At 35.5% G+C, this 20833-nt stretch overlaps 1 protein-coding gene across 3 annotated transcripts; it reads right to left on the reverse strand.

Moving 5' to 3' along the window:
• Window positions 1-269: 269 nt before the first annotated feature.
• On the reverse strand, window positions 270-16199 carry LOC125275952. Of its 3 annotated transcripts, none has more exons than XM_048203312.1 (6): window positions 16085-16198; window positions 15691-15731; window positions 15006-15305; window positions 14527-14772; window positions 914-982; window positions 270-805 (listed from the first exon to the last, which is right to left on the reverse strand). In XM_048203312.1, the coding sequence occupies exons 1-6, from the start codon at window positions 16120-16122 to the stop codon at window positions 633-635; spliced, it is 867 nt and encodes a 288-aa protein (XP_048059269.1). In that variant the 5' UTR covers window positions 16123-16198; the 3' UTR covers window positions 270-632. The 3 variants fall into 3 exon arrangements, with proteins under 3 accessions (XP_048059269.1, XP_048059271.1, XP_048059270.1); XM_048203313.1 differs by lacking the exons at window positions 270-805; window positions 914-982 and adding exons at window positions 12488-14267; window positions 14382-14441 and having other exon boundaries at window positions 16085-16199; XM_048203314.1 differs by lacking the exon at window positions 914-982 and having other exon boundaries at window positions 270-723.
• Window positions 16200-20833: the final 4634 nt, after the last annotated feature.

The raw sequence follows: 20833 nt of genomic DNA on the forward strand, positions 1-20833 counted from the left end.
ACTGATAAATGGTCCACTTTAATTAAAACGGAGTCTACCACAGGAGGGTCAGTTTCTGAAGCTTCCATTGCTTGCAGACATGATTTGGAATCCGTGAAAATTATAAAATTCTTTTGTTGTGCATTTCCAATATATTCCCAAGCTAAAAGTAAAGCATGTGCTTCAGCTGTGAAAACTGAGCACTTGTTTTAGACACCATGAATGATTGTAGTTCAGCCATCATTGCAGCAGCTAAAAGAAACAGTAGTTGATCGATGCAATAGGAAACAATAATTCCTAGTTCATGAATTAGGATTTGTAACCTTTCTGTTACCAGTTCAGAGGTCAGCTGCATAAACACATAACCATGATAAGGCAGAGTCTTAAGAAGAAGTCTGACCAACCAGCAGTTAGCCAAAAGTCAAATCAGTCTTATTTTTTTGTATTCAAATTAGACGAATATACCTATTTTTTTAAACAGCCACAGATCTTTAGGTCACTGTCACTAAATGCAGTGTCAACAAAAATCATTTTGGTGCAAGATTGCAGTCCAAAAGTTAATATGTATTGTATATTAAATACATATTGCATATGCTGACAGAATCTTCTGCAGATTGTTGGTTATGAAGGTGAATTACAATTAACCAGTGACGTCAGGTGATCTGGGCCTCATGTACAACTGATTGCAATGGGATCCCTTGGGAGGAATCATGATCCACTTTCTTGTTCAGAAATTGGTGTTTCCTGATGACAAGTATAATCAGAACCAGAGTCAGCAGAACCGCATAAACAACCATTCCAACAGACAAAATCCAATGCCCTACAGCTGAAAGGAGGAAGGTGGGAAGAGAACACACATTTTGTATAAGTTTTCTTTTCTAAATTCACTTCTTAAATATTTTGTAAATCTCTCAATGTCTCCTGTTTCACTTACTAAATTGTTCAGTGTCATAAGGTTTGATATCATCTGTGTCCAGTTTTCTATTAAAGTCTGTACCAGATTCTGTAGAGGATATCAGAGGTTAGTCACACAGTTTAGCATCAACTTGATTTTCAAATCATGATGAATTAACTTCAGCTGTGCACTTTAAAGCCGCAGTCCATAACTTTTGCCTCTTCGTTGCCATCCCTGTTTGAAACCTGCAATTGCAGTTATGTGCGGAGCTATCTTCATCGGCACGGCTCCTCAGCGCGGATGAATCTAATGTTTTGTGCTGAATGTGTGGGTTGTCTTATCAACGTATCGGTGTGGATCTTCACTGTACTTTGGAATTAAAGATAGGCTACCATGTCTTGTAAGTCAAATATAGGAAGTTTAAGCAGAGCATGTCTCTTCCGCAAACATCTTACGACAGGAATAAATTTACTTTACTGATCTGATTCAGATTCAGTACTTAACAACGAGCCAATGCACATGTGCAGACTTGAGCGCGAGTCTCAGGTTTCAGTTTCTGGAGCTTCTAACAGCAGCTGCAGTGATGCAATGACTTTTATCAATCAGCGATTGGCTCTTTTATTTAGAAGGCGGGATGTTTTCCACCATATTGTATATTGAAGTTTCTCCATTCATAACTAATAGAAGTGAACCATCTTTATATATCTCTATAGTCTTTGGCTGCGTCTCATTTCGGAGGCTGCGTCCTCTGGAGGTCACATCTGAAGGCTGCATATATCATTAAGGATGTCTCATTTAAGAAAAGTAACTGTAATAAAATTGACAGTTTTTCCTCATGAGGTGTAAAATACTGTAATTTCTTTTCTACTTTGCAATCTAACGGTTACTTTTCTTAAATGAGACTCGATGATGAATGCAGCCTTCAAATGTGACCTCCGGAGGACACAGCCTTTAAAATGAGATGCACCATTTCTGTATACAGACGTGACGTAATGATGCAAAGACAAACTCGTATTTCCCACAGAAACCGACCCGAAACACTCAAATTAGAAAACATTATTACGAGCTTAATGTTGTGAATCGGGCTAAAGGTAAGGAGATCAGATCATTTTTAACCAAAAAAAGGTTTTGGACTGCAGCCCTGAAAAAAAAAATATTTCTGATCATCTGATCTTCTCTCACCTGTGACTGTGACTGTGATCAAGATTTCTCCTTCAGAGTCCAGAACTCTGTATGTTCCAGTGTCAGAGACTGTAAAATTACTAATGGTCAGATTTCCATCTCTGTCGGTCAGTCGATCACTGCTGACCCCGTGACCTCTCGTCCACACCTCTGTCCACTCTCCACTGGAGTTTTTCTCCACTTTATCAGCATTGATCAACAGAACATCCATCTTCAGCTGGCTCTCCTGTTTTCCACAGAAATCTCATCTGAGGAGAAACAGAAACACATTCATGAAGAGCCTATATTGGAAATGAGACGACTAATCTGGATATTGGACAGGCCGTGTCACATTCTGCATGCAATACCAACATTATTAGTTTGTTAACATTATTAGAAAACCCAGAAAGTCGATACATGCTGTAAGTTTGATCAGTTCTGACTTTACCCTGAATATGAAGTTGGTACTTCCTGATTAGTCGCTCCAGTTCTCTCTGATCATTATTGTAATAGAGTCTCAGAATGTATTTCCCAGCATCACTGAAGATCAGATCCATCAGGATGACGTCACATGATCCTTTTTTAAATACTCGACCACTCTTACATTCTTCATTCTCACAAACAAGGATGTTTTTTGACCATTTGCTTAAAACAATATCAGAAATCCCTCTGGCCTCAAATTCACACGGCAGGATGACGCTGCCTCCCCTTTTCCCCGTCACAGATATAAGAGTGTTTCCTACAGGGGCAGTTCCTGCAAACACAGACAGAATAAAATTAATGCAATACTACTGTAAGTGTCAGTAAATCATCAATCCGTAATCAAAGGTCATCATTAATTGATTCATGATTATTTATTTTGTTAATGTTGATATGTTTGTTGAATGTTGATTTAATCAATATATGTATAAATGAAGGCAATATGGAGCCCACATTATTAGCTGTGCCACATTTTAATATTTCAAATGCTGATGACAAAAAGCTGTAGCAGATGGTGTCTGTGCAGCTGTAGTGAAGTGTTGAACTATTGTTAGGAACTGGAATGACTGCATAGATAAGTGAGTGATGTCATGATGTGTGTTGACATAGTGGGGAATTTCCATCATAAATCATCAAATGTCCACCAAAGTTGCTTGGCTGAGTGACACAATAGAGAAACAATCTAATACAACAACTCTACCTAAACTGAAAATCAAAATAATACTGACCGCTATAATTGACAGAGGAAAACAGCAGCAGCAGATTCAAACATCTGAACCTGATGAGGAAACAGAAAAGCTTTTAGGTCAAATTAAGGCTACACATCACAAAGACATTGACAGTATACAGGGATTTAATGCTTTGCTGTGGTAAAATACCACAATACTTCCAACTCTACACTTTTCAATTCAATTAACACATGTGAATCTCACATGAAAATAAGAAAACTTCAATAAGAAACATCAATCTGAATCTTTGGTTTCATAAATGACTCAAAGTGGACACAAACAGAAAGTGTTTGAAATTCAATAACCAGCTGCGACCAATCAATTCTCTCAGAGTAATAAAGTAGAACAATCTAATAATTATACTAATAACCCCACTAATAAAAGAATGGTCTTCATTGCAATGGACACATTCAGCATAAACTCCAGGCAATCAGACGTCACGTTCACATGTTGACCACATGATGTCGCCATGACACAATGAGAACATATGTTTTTGTGTCAATTATGGTAAAAACAGAATAAAAATAACATAAAATCACTTTGTTTGAAACGTGTTTTGTTGTGAAAACCTGTCAACCCTACAGTTGATCAATGTACCCCGAGTTCAAAGGTCAAATGTCCGACTTTGAGTGGCGTTCCAGACGTTATTTCCAAGAAAGAGGTTTGAAAAACCAAAATTCTGAGCTGTCTGGAACGCAGCATAAGACTGGAAATCGAGGTAAAATGGAGACAAAATGACACACTCCGTGTCCTGGTTAAAATAGCTGATTTCTCTGGTTTTTAACATTTCTGGAAGTGTTTGGGATAATGTAAGTAGGCCTACACAAGTCAAAATATATAGCCTATAGGCTATATAACATTGTTCTAGTAGTTTTTGAGTATTTTAATCTAAACCTCTTACATATTGTGCCTTTAATACATTTATAACCAGATGCTTCTCAAATCAAAACGTAAATAAGCCATGAAAATGTATAAAATAGCTCTGCTTAGACATATTATTTTTGTTAAATATTATATTATATTAAATAAACAATTTTTTATTAATGCCCTCAAATTTATTTAAAGTATCATGATCACTGTTTTAATGCCATTTTAGGAGCAGAAATCCCAGTAAGTCAGTTGGGTGCAGCTGATCTCCACAGATTGAGCTGATCGCACGAATTGCTATAAATTAAGTGAGAATGTTCACAAAATTTCTGACAGTTTTTTTCCTCGCAATTCGGACTTTATAACTCGCATTTCGCGAGATTATATCAAATCTGAGAAAGTCACAATTACGTGATTTAGGCTATTTATTTCCGTGGCGTAGACAAACTTCCGTATTCAGAGCTTTCACAAAAACACGTGATCGCTGTTTACAAACAAGGTCTTTAAAAAAGTGCGACATAACACGTTATAACTGTGTGAAATAGACTACATGATGTGAACAGAGACCGGAGAAACAACACAATCTAATAATGATCCTAACATTTATAAATAACGTTTTATTTAGTCTACTTGCGTTCAGTGCAAAATAATGTAACCTAATAATTCTATTGAAATGTAAAAAGAGATGTCTCAACAGAGAACAATCGTGATTAAATATCGTGATTATAATTTTTAAGCAAAAATAATTATTTTAACCACTATTGTAAGTTGATTTCCGCAGCAGGTTTCGTTTTTGAAAAAAACATAAACAACTATTCAAATAACAAAAACACGCAAGCTGGATTCATATTTAATATTCATATTTATACTTACATGGTCAAAGTTCTGCTCTTTCTTGAGTTCTTGGATGTTGTTTGGCTCGTAAACAAAAATAAAAGTATTTGTTGCAAAATCGCAAAGTTTCCCCCTCTCAAGTTTCTTCTTCTCTCTCTCTCTCTCTCCAGATAAACAGGCTTTTCACATGACAGAGGCGAAGCTTTGAATCAATTGATTCATTTGAAAATGATTCATTATGTTTCGAAACTCCACACGCTGGTGACTCCTGAACAATGTAAATACAACAAAAACTCAGGCCAAACATGCATAAAACACAGATTATATTAAAAAAAACACCTTTTATAAATCAATTGCAAATGTTTTTTGAAGGTGTAGCTAATCAATTAAATGCGATTAATCAGTCATCTAATACCATTAAGTATTAAGTGTCTTTATAATATGTGATATTAAAAATAAAGAGAGTTGGTGGAGATGTTTCCATTTCTTTTGTGGATAACTGTGAGTATTTGGTGTTCGCTGTTAGCTGCTGTAAGACAATGACACAAACATTATTTCTTTTTCCTCACAACTTTGGGAAACTCATAAATCTGCTAATCTGAATGACTGATTTGGTTTCTATTTTCCACATGCATGTTCTTATGAAATAAATAAATTAGAGATGCACCGATACTAAATTTCTCCACCAATACTGATAGCTGATTATTCAGAGTGATATCTGCTTATAGTTTGAGGTTTGTGCCTTTTATATTAAGGATTAAATGTTAACATGGCTTGTCATACTAGCAGTTTCACTTTCATTCTCTTATAGAGAGGAAATGAAGGACCAGAGTTTGAAACAAGACAAACAAATATGATAGTAGGTCATGTCACGTGTAGTGATGGGGAAATGAACTTTAGTGAACTTTGTGAAATGCGAATAGTTCATAGAATAGTTTATCCACATAAAACTGTGAAGCTTAATAAACCATCTGTAACAAACACAACACTTAAATGATGTAGAAGCTGACACACATGCCACTGGCCAGTGACTTTAGAAGATTTACCAGCAATAAATATCTAATGACAGCCATGAAACTGTATGTATTTAATTAAAAAAAACAGACAGAACAAATATCTTACCTAACTGCAACTTTTATTATTATTATTAAATCAAGAGATATTTCACTGTAATACTATTGAACTGAAAACTCATAATGCAAATAAGTGTCGCATTGTTCTTCTGCATTTTATTGTAAAGAAAATATGTGGTGATCATAAGAATTAATAATAAAATAAATAAATAAAAATAAATATTTAATATGCAAGTATCTCAGAAATTCAGCATTGTCTCAAAGTAATTCTTCACATCAGTAGAATGCAATTTTCAACACAGATCAACTGGAATGAGTTTTTTAAAAAAAAAAGAAAACTGCATATAAAGTGTAACTTGGTACAGGTCAAACTGAATATACAAACAGACATATAATTGGGAAAATAGGGAATTGAATATAAAAACAAGTAGTTTATAGCAGAATGGTCTAGCAAGAATAATTGTCTATTCAATGCACGTTTGTTCATAAAGGTTTTCTGGTCTGTGAAAGTCGTTTTTTAATGTTGTGCTGATTAGAGGTCCAAAATGCTTGTTGGAGGTTTTGTAATACTGTATGTGTATCATAAGATAATATAAGCATATAAAGTGGCAGTGTGATTTCTAAAGGGACAAACTGGTTAAGAAAATGCAGAGAAAGACATAAAAACAGTAAATTTGAAATAAAAACATGTAGTTTACAGCAGTCATGTCCCTTTGCTGTCATGGATGGTAGAGTTACAATTGAGGATTGACAATTGATAGCATTTCTCTGGCACTAGTAGCTGATTTGTCAATAGATTCAGAGTCTGCATCATTCGAAAGGCCGCTAACGAACGATTAATGAAAGGCTGTCTCAATTTGAAGGTTCCTTCAAATACGGCCTTGAAACTGCCTCTGAATTGGGACACATCTTATATGTGCCATTATGTTAATCCCTCAAGGTGGAAGAAGATCCAAAGGCAAAATGTCAGCATGATCTGGAGCTTGTTAGAGCAGTTCATATCAGCACCATCTGGATAAGAAACAGAATTTGCATGAATTCCCGCACCAAATTCCTGCTCATTCAACATTAACATTGATTACATTTAAATGTGCACCAATAATGTGATTATTTCCAATACTCAATACAGCAGGAGAAGATGTTTACATGACAAGCAAAATCTTCACTCCCGTTTACATGCAGTTTTTTATTACTCTGATTATTCACTAAGATTTATGGTTATTTTTACCGCCATTATTCACATACCACAATGTAAAAGCACAATTGATGAACTCATATACAATAGGAGTGTTACTTTGTACTGCATACTTAGATTTGTTCGCTGGTTCTTTGCTGTCTGGCCAATTTCCATGTTTTCAACCTCCAATATACTGCATTATATTTATGTCACACATTTATGTTTTTAACATGAGCTCAGTTTCTTCAGCAATTGAAACCGGCATATTTAATAACAAGATTGCTTAAATCTTATTAGAAATCACATTATGAGGATGCATGTAAATGTAGTCATTGTCATTCAAAAAATAAACAACTTGAGTTTTAAATGTAAACAGAAAACATTTTTAGTTTAATTATAACAAAATTATGGGGGTGTTTAGTTTGTTTACTTACTGCTCCTGTCTGACATGCCCTCTGGACTACAGTCTGTGGAAGATTTGAGAGAGTGAGCCAAGCATTCAGCATGTCATTAGAATTACGTTTGTAATATAACTTAAAGAATAGTTCACTCAAATGATATATTCACCTCAGAAGAAAGGGAAAACACTAGAACACAATGAGGATGAGTAAACACTGACAAAATGTTCAGTTTTGGGTGAACTAGTTCTTTAAGCATTGGTTAGATGATTTGTGACCTTACCAGGCTGTAAATCTGTTTTGTTGACGAGTATTTCAGGAACTGGCTTATCATTATGAGCAAACATTTTTTCTGTGTACCGTTTGTCCCTCTGGAAACAGCCTGGCACTGAACAGTGTCCTTGATCATACAGACTGGAGACGTTGTATATTTTATCAAGAACTGTGTCTGAACGATGTTCTACAAGAACATGAACGCTCTCATGTTGCTCCAGCTCAGGTGCTCCATCGCAAGACAGAGAACACTGGATACACGTCTGCGGTGTGGAAGCACAACCTGAGGATATGAACGATGGAATATTTGTTCATTTATTTAAAAAATAAAAAATACTGGCACTGCAAAACACTGCAGAAGTAAAATACTCACTTGCACAATAAATGATGCACGGCAGTAAAATCAGCGGTTTGGCCCTGAGGAGAACAGAAGGGGCTGGTTATGAGCTAGATCTGTATACTGAAGTTGCCTAAATTTCAGCCTGTGTAACTAATATATATCATCATCCTTCTTCCCCCAGATGATTGATTATGTTAAGAACTGCACATGTTTTGTATTACAAGTTCTTCTTAAGTGTTGTTTAAATATGGCATATCTATTTAAATATAGCAAACGAGCCATTATCTTATTTAATATGCATTATTTGCATACATTTCCAGAACAGAAATCTCCCATATTGGTTCAAAATTCTAGTTTGATTTCATTGACATATTAGAGTTGAAGGTTTTTACAGAGGGGATTTTGGATTTCTATTTTTATTACTTCATAAATCAGAAAATACTGTCAACAGACAGAGAAAAATACATTTTCACCATGTTTTTAAGAATAAAATGTTGCATAAATCAGTGTGAATGATATATGAACAAACCCCTCAGTAAAAACCTTTAGAATATGTACAGGAATAAAACTGTAAAGTTTGGTGTATGTAAGTACTGCTGAAGTGGAGAAAAATCTCTTTAAATATGTTTATTGTAATTGAAATCTACAGATAAAGTGCAATAAAATAAACACTTAAATGTGTATTTGGATGTTTTCTTTAAGCTAGTCTGAAAGAATGTTAAAATGTCATGTTATGGAAGCAAAATAGACCAAAATCTTAAAATTAACCAAAAAACAATGTTTTGTCTCTAGTGTCTTGCCTTAAAACGTACAACTAAATAAACATTTGTTTAGTATTGTCCGTTTTCCCCACAATGTAAAATAGGCTAAAACACAATTTGTCCTACTCATCTCACGAATTACGCTCCGAAGCTTCCCGAAGCAGTGTTTTGAAATCGGCTATATAAGTCGTTATTTTGGGGGGGGTTTTACGCATCAAAAATATTCTCATGGCTTTATAATATTAATATTGAACCACTGTACTCACATGAACTGATTTAAATATGTTTTTAGTACATTAATGGATCTTGAGAGAGGAAATGTCATTGCTGGCTTTGCAGGCCTCAATTGAATTTCATCAAAAATATCTTAATTTGTGTTCTGAAGATGAATGAAGGTCTTACGGTGTGGAACGGCATGAGGGTGAGTAATTAATGACAGAATTTTCATTTTTGTGTGAACTAACCCTTTAAGAGATTTAAATATTATTATGTTTTACACTGAGTGAGAGTAAGCAGCTCTCAAAATGCATTAATGTAAATATAGTTGATTCTGCCCTAAATGAATCTGTGATTTTTCTCAGGTGATTTGTGTTTGTTGTCACTGTGTGCTCCTTGTGCATCCTAAATATGAATTAATAAAAAATAGAGGAATAGAGAATAGAGGAACTAAATTGCAGAAACCCCTAGTTGCCCTTTTACCTCTTTATTATGTTCTTTTATTTCCTATTCCTTATTCCTTATTCCAATTGTCTTGCTTTATGATGCTTGTCTGGCTGAGAAATTTTCAATATAAAAGTACCTCTACCCAGAATGCAATGCGTCAAACATCAGTTGATAAGAAGTTTTTTTTTATTGTTAATTTGGGTTTCTAGAGACAAATAATCGTACTACCAAGATAGGAACCAAACATACAACCTGAAAAATACTCACGGGTTAAAATGTTCTGCCATTCCAGCGGTGCGCGTGATGCGGAAGCGCTCCGATTCTAACTAAAATTGCAGTGGGTTTTAATTGAGGGAAAGTGCTGAAAACTGCCGGAATTCTGTGTGATCGCAAACCGAAACCAGAATGCCAGAAAATTCGATCCAGATGTCAAGATTTAGTAGCTTTATCGGGATCAATCCCCTCAACACGTGCGCTTGCCAGCGAGTAGCCCACGTGAGACGTGTGCTCTGATCTCGGGTCAGCCGTTAGAGCTTCATGACTGAACTGAAACTGAAACCATTACATCAACAGCAAAACAGCAGACATGTCAGTTCTTACGCTTTTGTTTTTAGACTTAGAGTTTAAAACATATGTCGACTTTTAAAGTGAATTTGATCTGCTCGGTGTTGTTTGTTGTGTTTTGTGCTGCGTTTGGATTCCTGGGACGAAATCTAAGAATAAATCATTGAGATCATACGAAACAATGAAACAAACTTCATACCAGTGCATCAGTAAACAACTGTCTTTGGACATAGTGTTTATTATAGCTGAAGTCATGTGTCAAGTTCATTCATGGTTTGTTACAGTATGGAGAAAAAAAATACTATGGAAGTCAGTGGGATCATCAACTGTGTGTTTACAGTCATGCTTCAAAATATCTGTTGTGTTCAGCAGAAGAAAGAAACTCATACAGGTTTGATGACAGAGTAGCCTAAATCATGACAGAATTTTTATTTTTGCGGGAACTATCCCTTCAGGTGAATACTCAAGAATAATGGAAAATCAATCATCACACAATAGGAAGCGTAATGTGTAGCCTACTAAGTACATTCAAATATATTCTCTCATTTTAGTCACATGTTAATTAAATATACTTTCCTTTTTTCATGCTTGTTTCTGTTATTCACATTTGTGATTTCTTAGTTTCACTGCTGTTAATTTGATCAGAAATCTCAACAACATTCAACACTGAAGACACTTTATTTATTGTCAAGCTTTATGTGCCTTTTATATTTTCTCCTTAACCCATCTCATTAATGCTCCTAAATATATCATGTCTAAAGATTTCTAACAGAACTCTTGTAGGTCTAATGAAGTTCAAGCATGTGTTTGTTTGTTTTAGCTTGTGTTTTTCTTATTAATATCTGTAAAAACTGCAGCTGATTAAAACATGCTACATAAACTCTAAGCTTGTATGTAGTTTACTGATGTTGAATTAATAAATACTGCATTATAGACAGCGCAGAAGCAGCAGCATTGATATTTTACTGAATATTAACCACAAATGATTATTTTGCCACGACAGAAGATCTGAACAGAAGCACATCTGAACCACACTGGTGAACCTCCAGTATAGCTAAACAAAAATATATTTATTTGTTTTGCTGAATCGATCGTATATTATGCTAAACACACTGTATTTGTTTGTTGAAGATGCATTATGACATGAAGATGAGTTTTGGAAATGACCTTAACCTACTTTTAAAGTGAAAAGTGGAAGTCAGAGGGAACATGACACTGCTGCAAAACAATGACACAAACTTTTTCCTCACAACTCTGAGAAACTCATAAATCTGCTAATCTGAAGTTACTGACATGTTTTCTATTTTCCACATGCATGTTCTTACGAAATAAATAAATCAGAGATGCACCGATTCTACATTTCTTCATTTAAAAAGCAGATTATTCTGAGTGATATTTGCAGATACTGATAACGATAGTTTGGGGGTTGTGCCTTTTATACCACCTTTTAAGTTAATGATAATTTCATAATAATATTTAATCAATATATTTTTAATGATTATATTTTGAAAGAAATAAAACATTATTCTCTCCATTTCATCAACTAGTTTCAGAGTAACTGGTATCAGTTACAAACAAACCAACTAATATTAACACACATTAACTAAATTCTGAAGATTAAATGAATATTTCTTGCATTTCTGAATGTTATTAATTCATATAATTAATATTAATATTGAACATCATCTTTATACAAAGCACAAATTCAGTGCATTTTCCTGCCCTTTCATCAAAAATATCTTCATTTGTGTTCTGAAGATTAATGAAAGTCTTACAGGTTTGGGATGGCATGAGGGTGATTAATGAAATGAAATGAAATGACAGAATTTCCATTTTTGGGTGAACTAACCAAGAGGAAAATAAAGGAAGGGGCTCATCTTGCTCTGGGGCATCTTACCCCATCTTACTTATGGACATTGTCTGTCTTTCACAGTTTGGCACAGATATCCATTCCCACTGTTATTCCTAGCTGATGAGTTGTAATTGATAATCTTTCAGTTACTAGTCCAGATCCTTAAGGCCAACAGACAGAATCCTGGTGCAGTCCAAATCTTCATATGTACTGTAATTTAAAAAAAAAATGTATATTGCAGAGATGTGTTGCTTTTTGCATGGCAGTTCCTAGACTCTGGAATGACATCCCATTGTCCTTAAAAACATCACCTACTCTAGGGTCATTTCAGAGGGTGTTAAAAGCTTAGCTTTTAATAATGTGTTGTAAATTGTATTTTTGGTTGTATGTATTTGCTTATTTTTCTTACTCCCATGTTGTGTTTTTTAAAGGTGCTTTAGAATTAAAATTGAGTTGAGAACAAGCTTTATTTCCTAGCATGCTTACAAATGCAAAGAAATGTAAAAAAGTGCCACAGAACGTGTGTGTTGAATGAAGCGCACGACAGGAATAGTCCAAGTTAATGGTATTTAATTATCAAATCTAAACACAGGAGAACAAAACGACGTAAAAACATAGACGAGAATGGACAGAGAATGAGGTAGAACGCAAAATATAAATACACAGGGACTAATGTGATAACTGACGAGCAAACAAAGGAAACTGATGAGATAATTAAAGCACAGGTGAAGGAAATGACTAATTAACAACACAGAGAAACTATCACAGAAAACACAATGAACAGAGCATGTAACAATAGGAAGCTTGAGGCCAGATTTACTAACAGAATTGCAGTGAAAAGGGATGGACATCAGTGTTTTTATGGAATTATGCTCCCACATTAATTTACTGTTTTGTAAATCTGGCCCATGGAGTGTTAAAGAAATATAAATAGTGTTGTTTATTGCACATGTTTTTGCTCAGGAGGCATGAGGTAGATTGCCTGAACCAGGTACAGACGTTTCACGAGTTCACATATCCATATAATTAAATAGAGTAAAGTTATGCGTATTTGGCGTGCTGTCCGGGGAGAGGGCTCCGAGCTCGGAATTTTGTCCCGAACCCAGAGTACTCCCCCCCGGTGTGGTAAAAGTAGATGGAACTATAAGTGAGGAGATGGGGTGGAGGAGGGATGCTGATAAACTCTCAGATGAACAGAGGTAAGGCTGCTGAATTTATACCTCTTGACATCGGTTGCGTTGATTAACTGAATGCGCTCCACCTGTGCTAATTAGATTAATCTGAACTTGCTTTGTTAATAAAACATCATGCAGAGGACGGGTCAATGTGATTGTCCCACTTCAGGTCCTGAGAGATGGTGGTGTCCAGGAACCTGAATAACTCCACTGCCTCCACAGTGCTGTTGATGATGCTGAGTGGGAATAATGCTGGGGTGTTTCTCCTTAAGTCCACGTTCATCTCCACTGTTTTGAGTGTGTTCAACTCCAGGTTGTTATATCTGCAGCCAGCTGTTCAATCTCCAGTCCGTAAGCAGACTCGTCACAGATGAGGATGAGGCAAATGAGTGTGTTTTGTGGTGTAGTAGTTGGAGTACAGGGAGAAGAGCAGTGAGGAGAGCACACATCCCTATGGAGCACCAGTGCTGATGTTGGATGGGAGTCTTCCAAGCCTCACAGGCTCCAGTGACAGATGGAGGTGTGCACAGAGAGTTTGGGCAGGAGGAGGTTTGGGATGATGGTGATTAAGGCGGAGCTGAAATCCACAAGCCGGATCCTTGCATAAGTCCCTGGTTATAGGATATAATGCAGCCCCAAATTGACTGCATCATCCACAGACCCGTTTGTCTCATAAGGGGTCCATTGATGTCCTTCAGGTGGGCCACCATCAGTCTCTGAAATGACTTCATGACCACACATGTCAAAGCAACAGGTCTGTAGTCATTTAGTCTGGTGATTTTGGGTTTCTTTGGGATTGGGATTGGGAATGGGGATGATGGTGGAGGATCTGAAGCAGGGAAGGGACTGTGAGAAGATCTGAAGGTAACTTATAAGTAATCAGTGGCATCGCTAGATTTTCTGGGCCAATGAATTGGGGACCCTAGGTAGGAATGCTCTTGAATCATGTTCTTGATTAACGGATGATTAAAGGATATAAAGTGAGAGCCAGAGCCAGCAGAGCCCCAAACACATTCGGTCCAACAATCATAATCCAGTGCCATACAGCTGAAGGAGCAAGTTGGGGAGAGAAGACATTTTTTTAAAAAAAAAGTTTTGTTCTTTTTTTAACTCGCTGCTTAATGGTTTTGTAAAGCTCTCAATGACTCCTGTTTTACTTACTAGCTTGTTTTGTGTCATCAGTTTTGTGATTATCCATGTTGTCCAGTTTTTCCTTTGATTCTGTAGAGGATAATGAAAGGTTCTAAACTTCAACTATCCAAATGTTTTAAAAAATAATATTTCTGATCATCTGATCTTCTCTCACCTGTGACTGTGACTGTGATCCAGATTTCTCCTTCAGAGTCCAGAACTCTGTATGTTCCAGTGTCAGAGACTGTAAAATTACTAATGGTCAGATTTCCATCTCTGTCGGTCAGTCGATCACTGCTGACCCCGTGACCTCTCGTCCACACCTCTGTCCACTCTCCACTGGAGTTTTTCTCCACTTTATCAGCATTGATCAACAGAACATCCATCTTCAGCTGCTCTCCTGTTTTCACAGAAATCTCACCTGAGGAGAAACAGAAACAGTTTATTATTAATCATTATTATAATGATGTCAATCAAACAAGCTCATAAACACATTTCTGATTGTGGGACCAAATGTAATAATTTATTATTTTGATTAAATCAGCCATTATAAAAACCTATATTGGTGACCACTAATATTCAGAGTCTCTGGTAACATGCAATACCTACACAATTAAAGGAAAACTTGAAAAGCACATGCTGTTTTGACTTTACCCTGAATATGAAGATGGTACTTTCTGATTTCTCGCTCCACTTCTCTCTGATCATTAGTGTAATAGCCATTAAAAAAGTATTTCCCAGCATCACTCAGTCTCAGATCCTTGATGATGATGTCACAGTTTCCTTCTTTAAACACTCGACCACTACATTCTTCAGTCTGACAAACAGGGATGTTTTCTGACCGACTGTTTAAACTAAACTCGGAAATCTCATTGGCCTTATATTCACATGGCAGGGTCACGCTGCCTCCCTTTATTCCCGTCACAGATATAGTGATTTCTTCAGAGGCAGTTCCTGTGAATACAGACAGAATCATATTCATTCAAAACAAGTATCAATACCAAAAAATAAATATGGTGTTTCTGTATATTTCTGTAATCAAGGTCATCATTCTAGATATTAGAAATATTAGAAGTGGCACATAACAAATGCTTTCAAACGTTGATGACAATAGTTTAAATCAGTATCAGATGTGTCAGTTGTTGTGAACTCCAGAACAACATTTATTAATCAATGAACTGCATAGATATGTCAGTGATGTGTGTTATTTATGTAATATGATGGGAAATTTCCACCATTATTCCACAAATACCCAGCAAGTCTGAGTGGCACACCAGAAAAAAATGACTAGAATAACTCTACACTAAAAATAAAAAAATATATATGAACATATACTGACCGATATGATAGACGAGACAAAGCATAAGAAGATGATTCAACCTGATGAGAAAACAGAAGAGCTGTGATGAACAGAGATACTGATGAGTGATTACACAATTGTTTAATGTCCTCTGTATTAAACTTTCACTTTTGTTTTATTTGAAGACGTTTATATGCATGTGGATTTTACATGTTAAACATATTCAACAATAAACAACCTGATGGTACTTGCACATGCTAAATATTTGATACCACAGTGTTTTAACATACACTGAGGGTCGCTGTGGTGGACAGTAGGCGTGACGTGTGTTTGCACACACATAACATACATTCATACAGTATCAGCAGGTTTCATTTTCCACAAACAAGCACAACAATTGCAAAAAACATAGATTTAAAACACTAAAACTTACATTGTAAAAAGTTCTGAATGGGTGTTATGTTCAGCCATCAACACTTCGTAAACCACCAACACTATTGAGATGAACAGAATAGTGTTCCTAAAAAAAGGAACTGGCTGCAACTTGCAGGATGGGTGTGACTCTTTGCTACACATGTTGTGCTGCTCCACTCTGATTGGTTCGGTCGTCTTTCATATGCATACGTGACAGGAAATGTGTTTGGAGTTATCACTCTAATGTAGACAATACAACAATAGCATAAGTTACATCCGAGGTGCCGTAACGCAGAAATGTTTCATGATTTTCAATGTCGTGCTCTAAAATCAACAATCTTTCATTTAATTCTCTTAATAGTAACACGAATAATCATAATAACATACACACTGTTCTTAAAGGAAGCATCTTCTTTTACTTCCCATATATTCAATGATTTTAACTCTTTATCATCTTTTTTCTTGTGGTTTTACTTGCATCGTCATAATGTCATCAGTGTGGATCTCATTATTGTGTATTGCACATTTTTAGTTTTTCTGAAAGCGTTGTATGTCATTGACTTTATACAGTGTTTGAATAGGTTTAGCATCATTTGTAATGATCAGGTTTTCTGTCTGAAAATACACAAACACTTAGTTTTACTGCTGTTTATTTGGTCATAACTCTCAACAAACACATTCAACACTGAAGACATTTTTATGTAATAAAGCTTCATATGTGTCATAAAACAGATGTCACTCAGTTATATTTTCTTATAAACTCAGATTGTATGTAGGCCTATATAATTATCCTCATGATAAATACTATGTAATGTCTAGACGTATATTTCTAATAAAATTCTTGTAGGTCTAATGAAGTTCAAGCATGTGTTTGCTTGTTTTGGCTGTGAATAAAGATACTGACTCGATGATTTTCTTATTGATATCTACATGTAAAAACATGCTACTTAAGCTTGAATATTGTTTATTAATATTGAATTAATAAATACTGCATTAAAGACAGTGACAGAAGCAGCAGCATTGCTATTTTACTGAATATTAACCACAAATGATTATGATTGTTTGAGCTTTGCCACAACTGAACATCTGTTCAACAGAACCACATCTGAACCACACTGGTGAACCTCCATCAGCGGTGACATACAGAAATGCTGATTATTGGTGAAGTCTATATTTTGTAAATATGGGCCTTTGTAAAGGCTGACTGATTGTATTGTGCTTTGGCTACAGTAGGTAGTTCTAGTGTGGACAACAACCATCCATGTCATTTCTGCAGGCTTCATCTTACTCTTTGTGATAAACAGTCACTCTTATCATAGCTTTTGCTGCTCTGAAACACGCTTATTTCTCCTGCTCATTGTCTAGCTAAAAAAAAAAACCCTCATCCCTAAATGAAAGCTTAACATAAAGGCCTTTATTTTTGTTTGTTTCAGGGCCTTGTCCATTGTTTTTGAATTTCTGTTACTTTTGCTATATTTTCACATGTAAAACAAGGATTTGGTAATCCTCTTGTACCACTGTCCTCTTTTGTGCTAAGAAATAAGTCTCCTGATGATTCTCTCCCAAGCGGTTATATTGATGTCAGTATTAAGTCTGAGAACGATTGCATGACATTAATGTTAAATCTTTTTAGTTTTTCTCAATGTGACAGTAGGTCTGGCATCATTGACTTGTGTTTGAAGAGGTTTAGCATTAGTAATGATAAGGTTTCCTGCCAGGAAATGCACAAACACATGACATTTCTTAGTTTTACTGCTGTTTATTTGATCAGGACACATTTATCATTGAATACGTCTATTGACATTTTTAAACAAGCTTTATGTGCTATAAAACTGTTAGCATTTATATTTGCATTTAAAGGCTACATTTACCACATCTCAGCTTCTCTTAACTGAAGGTGAAATCTGTCATCTGAGCCACATTTGTCCATTTGTGTTTCTCTACAACAATGTTGATTTAACTGCCAGAGCAAAGCTCAGATTGTAAAAAATAAGCACACTGTCATTTAGCTGATTTACGACTCATCCGAGATGCATGTTTCGCTTCTGTCCATCCTTTCTGCTGTCCACGATGGTAAATAATTTCAGCTGCAACAACTGTAGCCAGAAAAAACACAAAAGCAGCGAGTCCAACACCACTGAACATCAACACACGCTCCGTCACCGTCACTCCATCATCTACAGACACAGAAGAGTTACTCAAATTCATACAACCAGTGTTCGAAATAGTGCTGGATTTCCAGAAAATGTTATCTGTGATATCAACTTTTTTTGGCAGTTCTGTGACAGAAAGACAAATATATATCCCTTTATTACAAACACTGACATCCATCTAAACATTTATGAAAGTCTTAAAAAGTCTTAAACCTTTTCACAAATTAAGGCCTTAAATGGCATGTTGTTTTTAACAGATCTTTATAGTCCACAAATCAAATAACTGAATTTACTCAAATGATCCTGTTCAAAAGTTTCTTAATACTTTGTTTTGCTTAAAGTTCTCTGCAAGATGCTCTGTCATGTCTTCAATGTCAGAAGTTTGGACACATCTACTCAGGATCATCTGCTCATTTTGGACATTCAACGAACAACTGGTGGCTTTCAGCACCAGTCAAGAAGGAACATGTGCGATGAACACTTGAGGATGCTTTTTTATAAAAGTACTGAATTCATACAATTTGTTTTGTCTACAAACCCCATCTCCCCTACAGTGACAAGTTTGTGAAGATATGATGAGAAAACTGAAATATGTTACCGGTATACTGATGCTCCAGTCTGATGGGTTTGTCGAAGTGCATCTCTGGAGAGTCAGATTTTGTTCCACAGAAATAAAGACCAGAATCTGACTTTGATACTCCTGAAATAGTGAAAGAGACTGTGGTGATCAAACTGTCCGCGGTAATGTTCAGACGAGTGCTGTTTAGATAGGTGGTCAGAAGTTTTTTTCTTGTTACATCCTTCTCTGCAGAAATCAGCAGAATGAGCTCTTCAGATCTGAGATGATACCAGGCCACTACATATCTGTTTCTCATGCTGCAGTTCAGAGTGATGTCTTCTCCAATCTGAGCTCTGAACACATCTGAAGATCCTCGTACTGATGCATCTGGAGACACGTTTATAAAAATTAGTATACAGTGTAGGTTTAAAATATTTATATTATGAAATGTATTTAAGTTCAAATTTACCACTGGAGTTGATTTGCATATTTCCAAAGCAAATTACACAGAAGAAAATAAATTTTTCCATTATGTCTCAACAGGTTTCTGCAGACTTTAACCACACTGCTGTTTACTTCACAGCTTCTCCACCTGCTGCTTTTCCGGCTTAAGCTGTGAACATATCTGTGAAACGCAATCATAAATCATGTAGAGGTCTCTTCGTTTGTGGTTGGCTTCAGATATGCTACCTGTAGATTGCACAAAGAATTGTCCAAGCAAATCAGCTGCTGCATTGACAACCATCTATATTTCTCCCATCCCAGTTTGGTTTCCAATCCACACAATTCAACTTTCTTTACATAATTGTATGTACCATCTACAGTGGCAAGAAAAAGTATCTGAACCACTTGCAGAATCTGTGAAATTGTGAATAATTTTAATAAAATAAGAGGGATCATACAAAATGCATGTTATTTTTTATTTAGTACTGTCCTGAGTAAAATATTTTACATAAAAGATGTTTACATACTGTATAGTTCACAAGACAAAACAATAGCTGAATTTATTAAAATAACCCCATTCATAAGTATGTGAACCACTGATGCTCCAGAAAAAAAAAACATGATGCATTAAGAGTCAGGGGGTGAAAACTTTTGAACAGGATGAAGATGTCACAATTTTTCTTATTTTGTTTAATTATCATTGTTTTTCATTTAGTACTGCCCTTCGGAAGCAACAGAAGATACTTCCATGTTTCCCGGAAAAAAAAAAAAATTAGGCACAATTTACCTTGATATTTGAATTCAAAAGTTTTCACCCCGACTCTTAATGCATCGTGTTTCCTTCTGGAGCATCAGTGAATGTTTGAACCTTTTTTAATAGTTGAGTTTGAGTCCCTCAGTTGTCCTCAGTGTGAAAAGATGAATCTCAAAATCACTCAGTCACTGCTGGAAAGGGTTCAAATATGCAAAAATGCTTGAAAACTTAAGAATCTGCAGGAGCTGGAGGATTTTTCTGAAGAACAGAGCTCAGTTTAACTGCTCAGGACAAACAAGAGACTCATGAACAACCATCACAAAACACACAAACAGTCGTGGATCATCAGGTGACCACACACAGTGTTGAGAATCAATGGTTCACAAACTTTTGAACAGAGATATTTTAATAAATTCAGCTTTTTTTTTTTGTCTTATGGATTATATAAACATCTTTTATGTAAAATATCTTACTCAGGACAGTACTAAACAAAAAATAACATGCATTTTGTATGATCTCTCTTATTTTGTTAAAATTATTTACATTTTCACAGATTCTCCAAGGGGTTCCCAAACTTTTGCATACCACTGTATATAATTTATATTTATATTATAAAATATTTAATATAAAAATCAATTTACATGGTAAAAAAAAATTTGTAAACATCTGTTGTAAACATTTGCAGAATTAAATTTTACAGTATAAAACTGTAATTTACAAACTAGAAAATTTTAATGTAAACTAATAAATTGAACATTGCACACTACTGCTAAAATCTGTTTTGTACCGTTAACATATACTGACAGCCACCATAATAATGCAGGTGATAAAAGAGAAAACCACATGAAGAATAAGAGT

The sequence above is a fragment of the Megalobrama amblycephala genome, linkage group LG9, assembly GCF_018812025.1.
Source record: "Megalobrama amblycephala isolate DHTTF-2021 linkage group LG9, ASM1881202v1, whole genome shotgun sequence".
In the NCBI taxonomy this organism is placed as follows: domain Eukaryota; kingdom Metazoa; phylum Chordata; class Actinopteri; order Cypriniformes; family Xenocyprididae; genus Megalobrama; species Megalobrama amblycephala.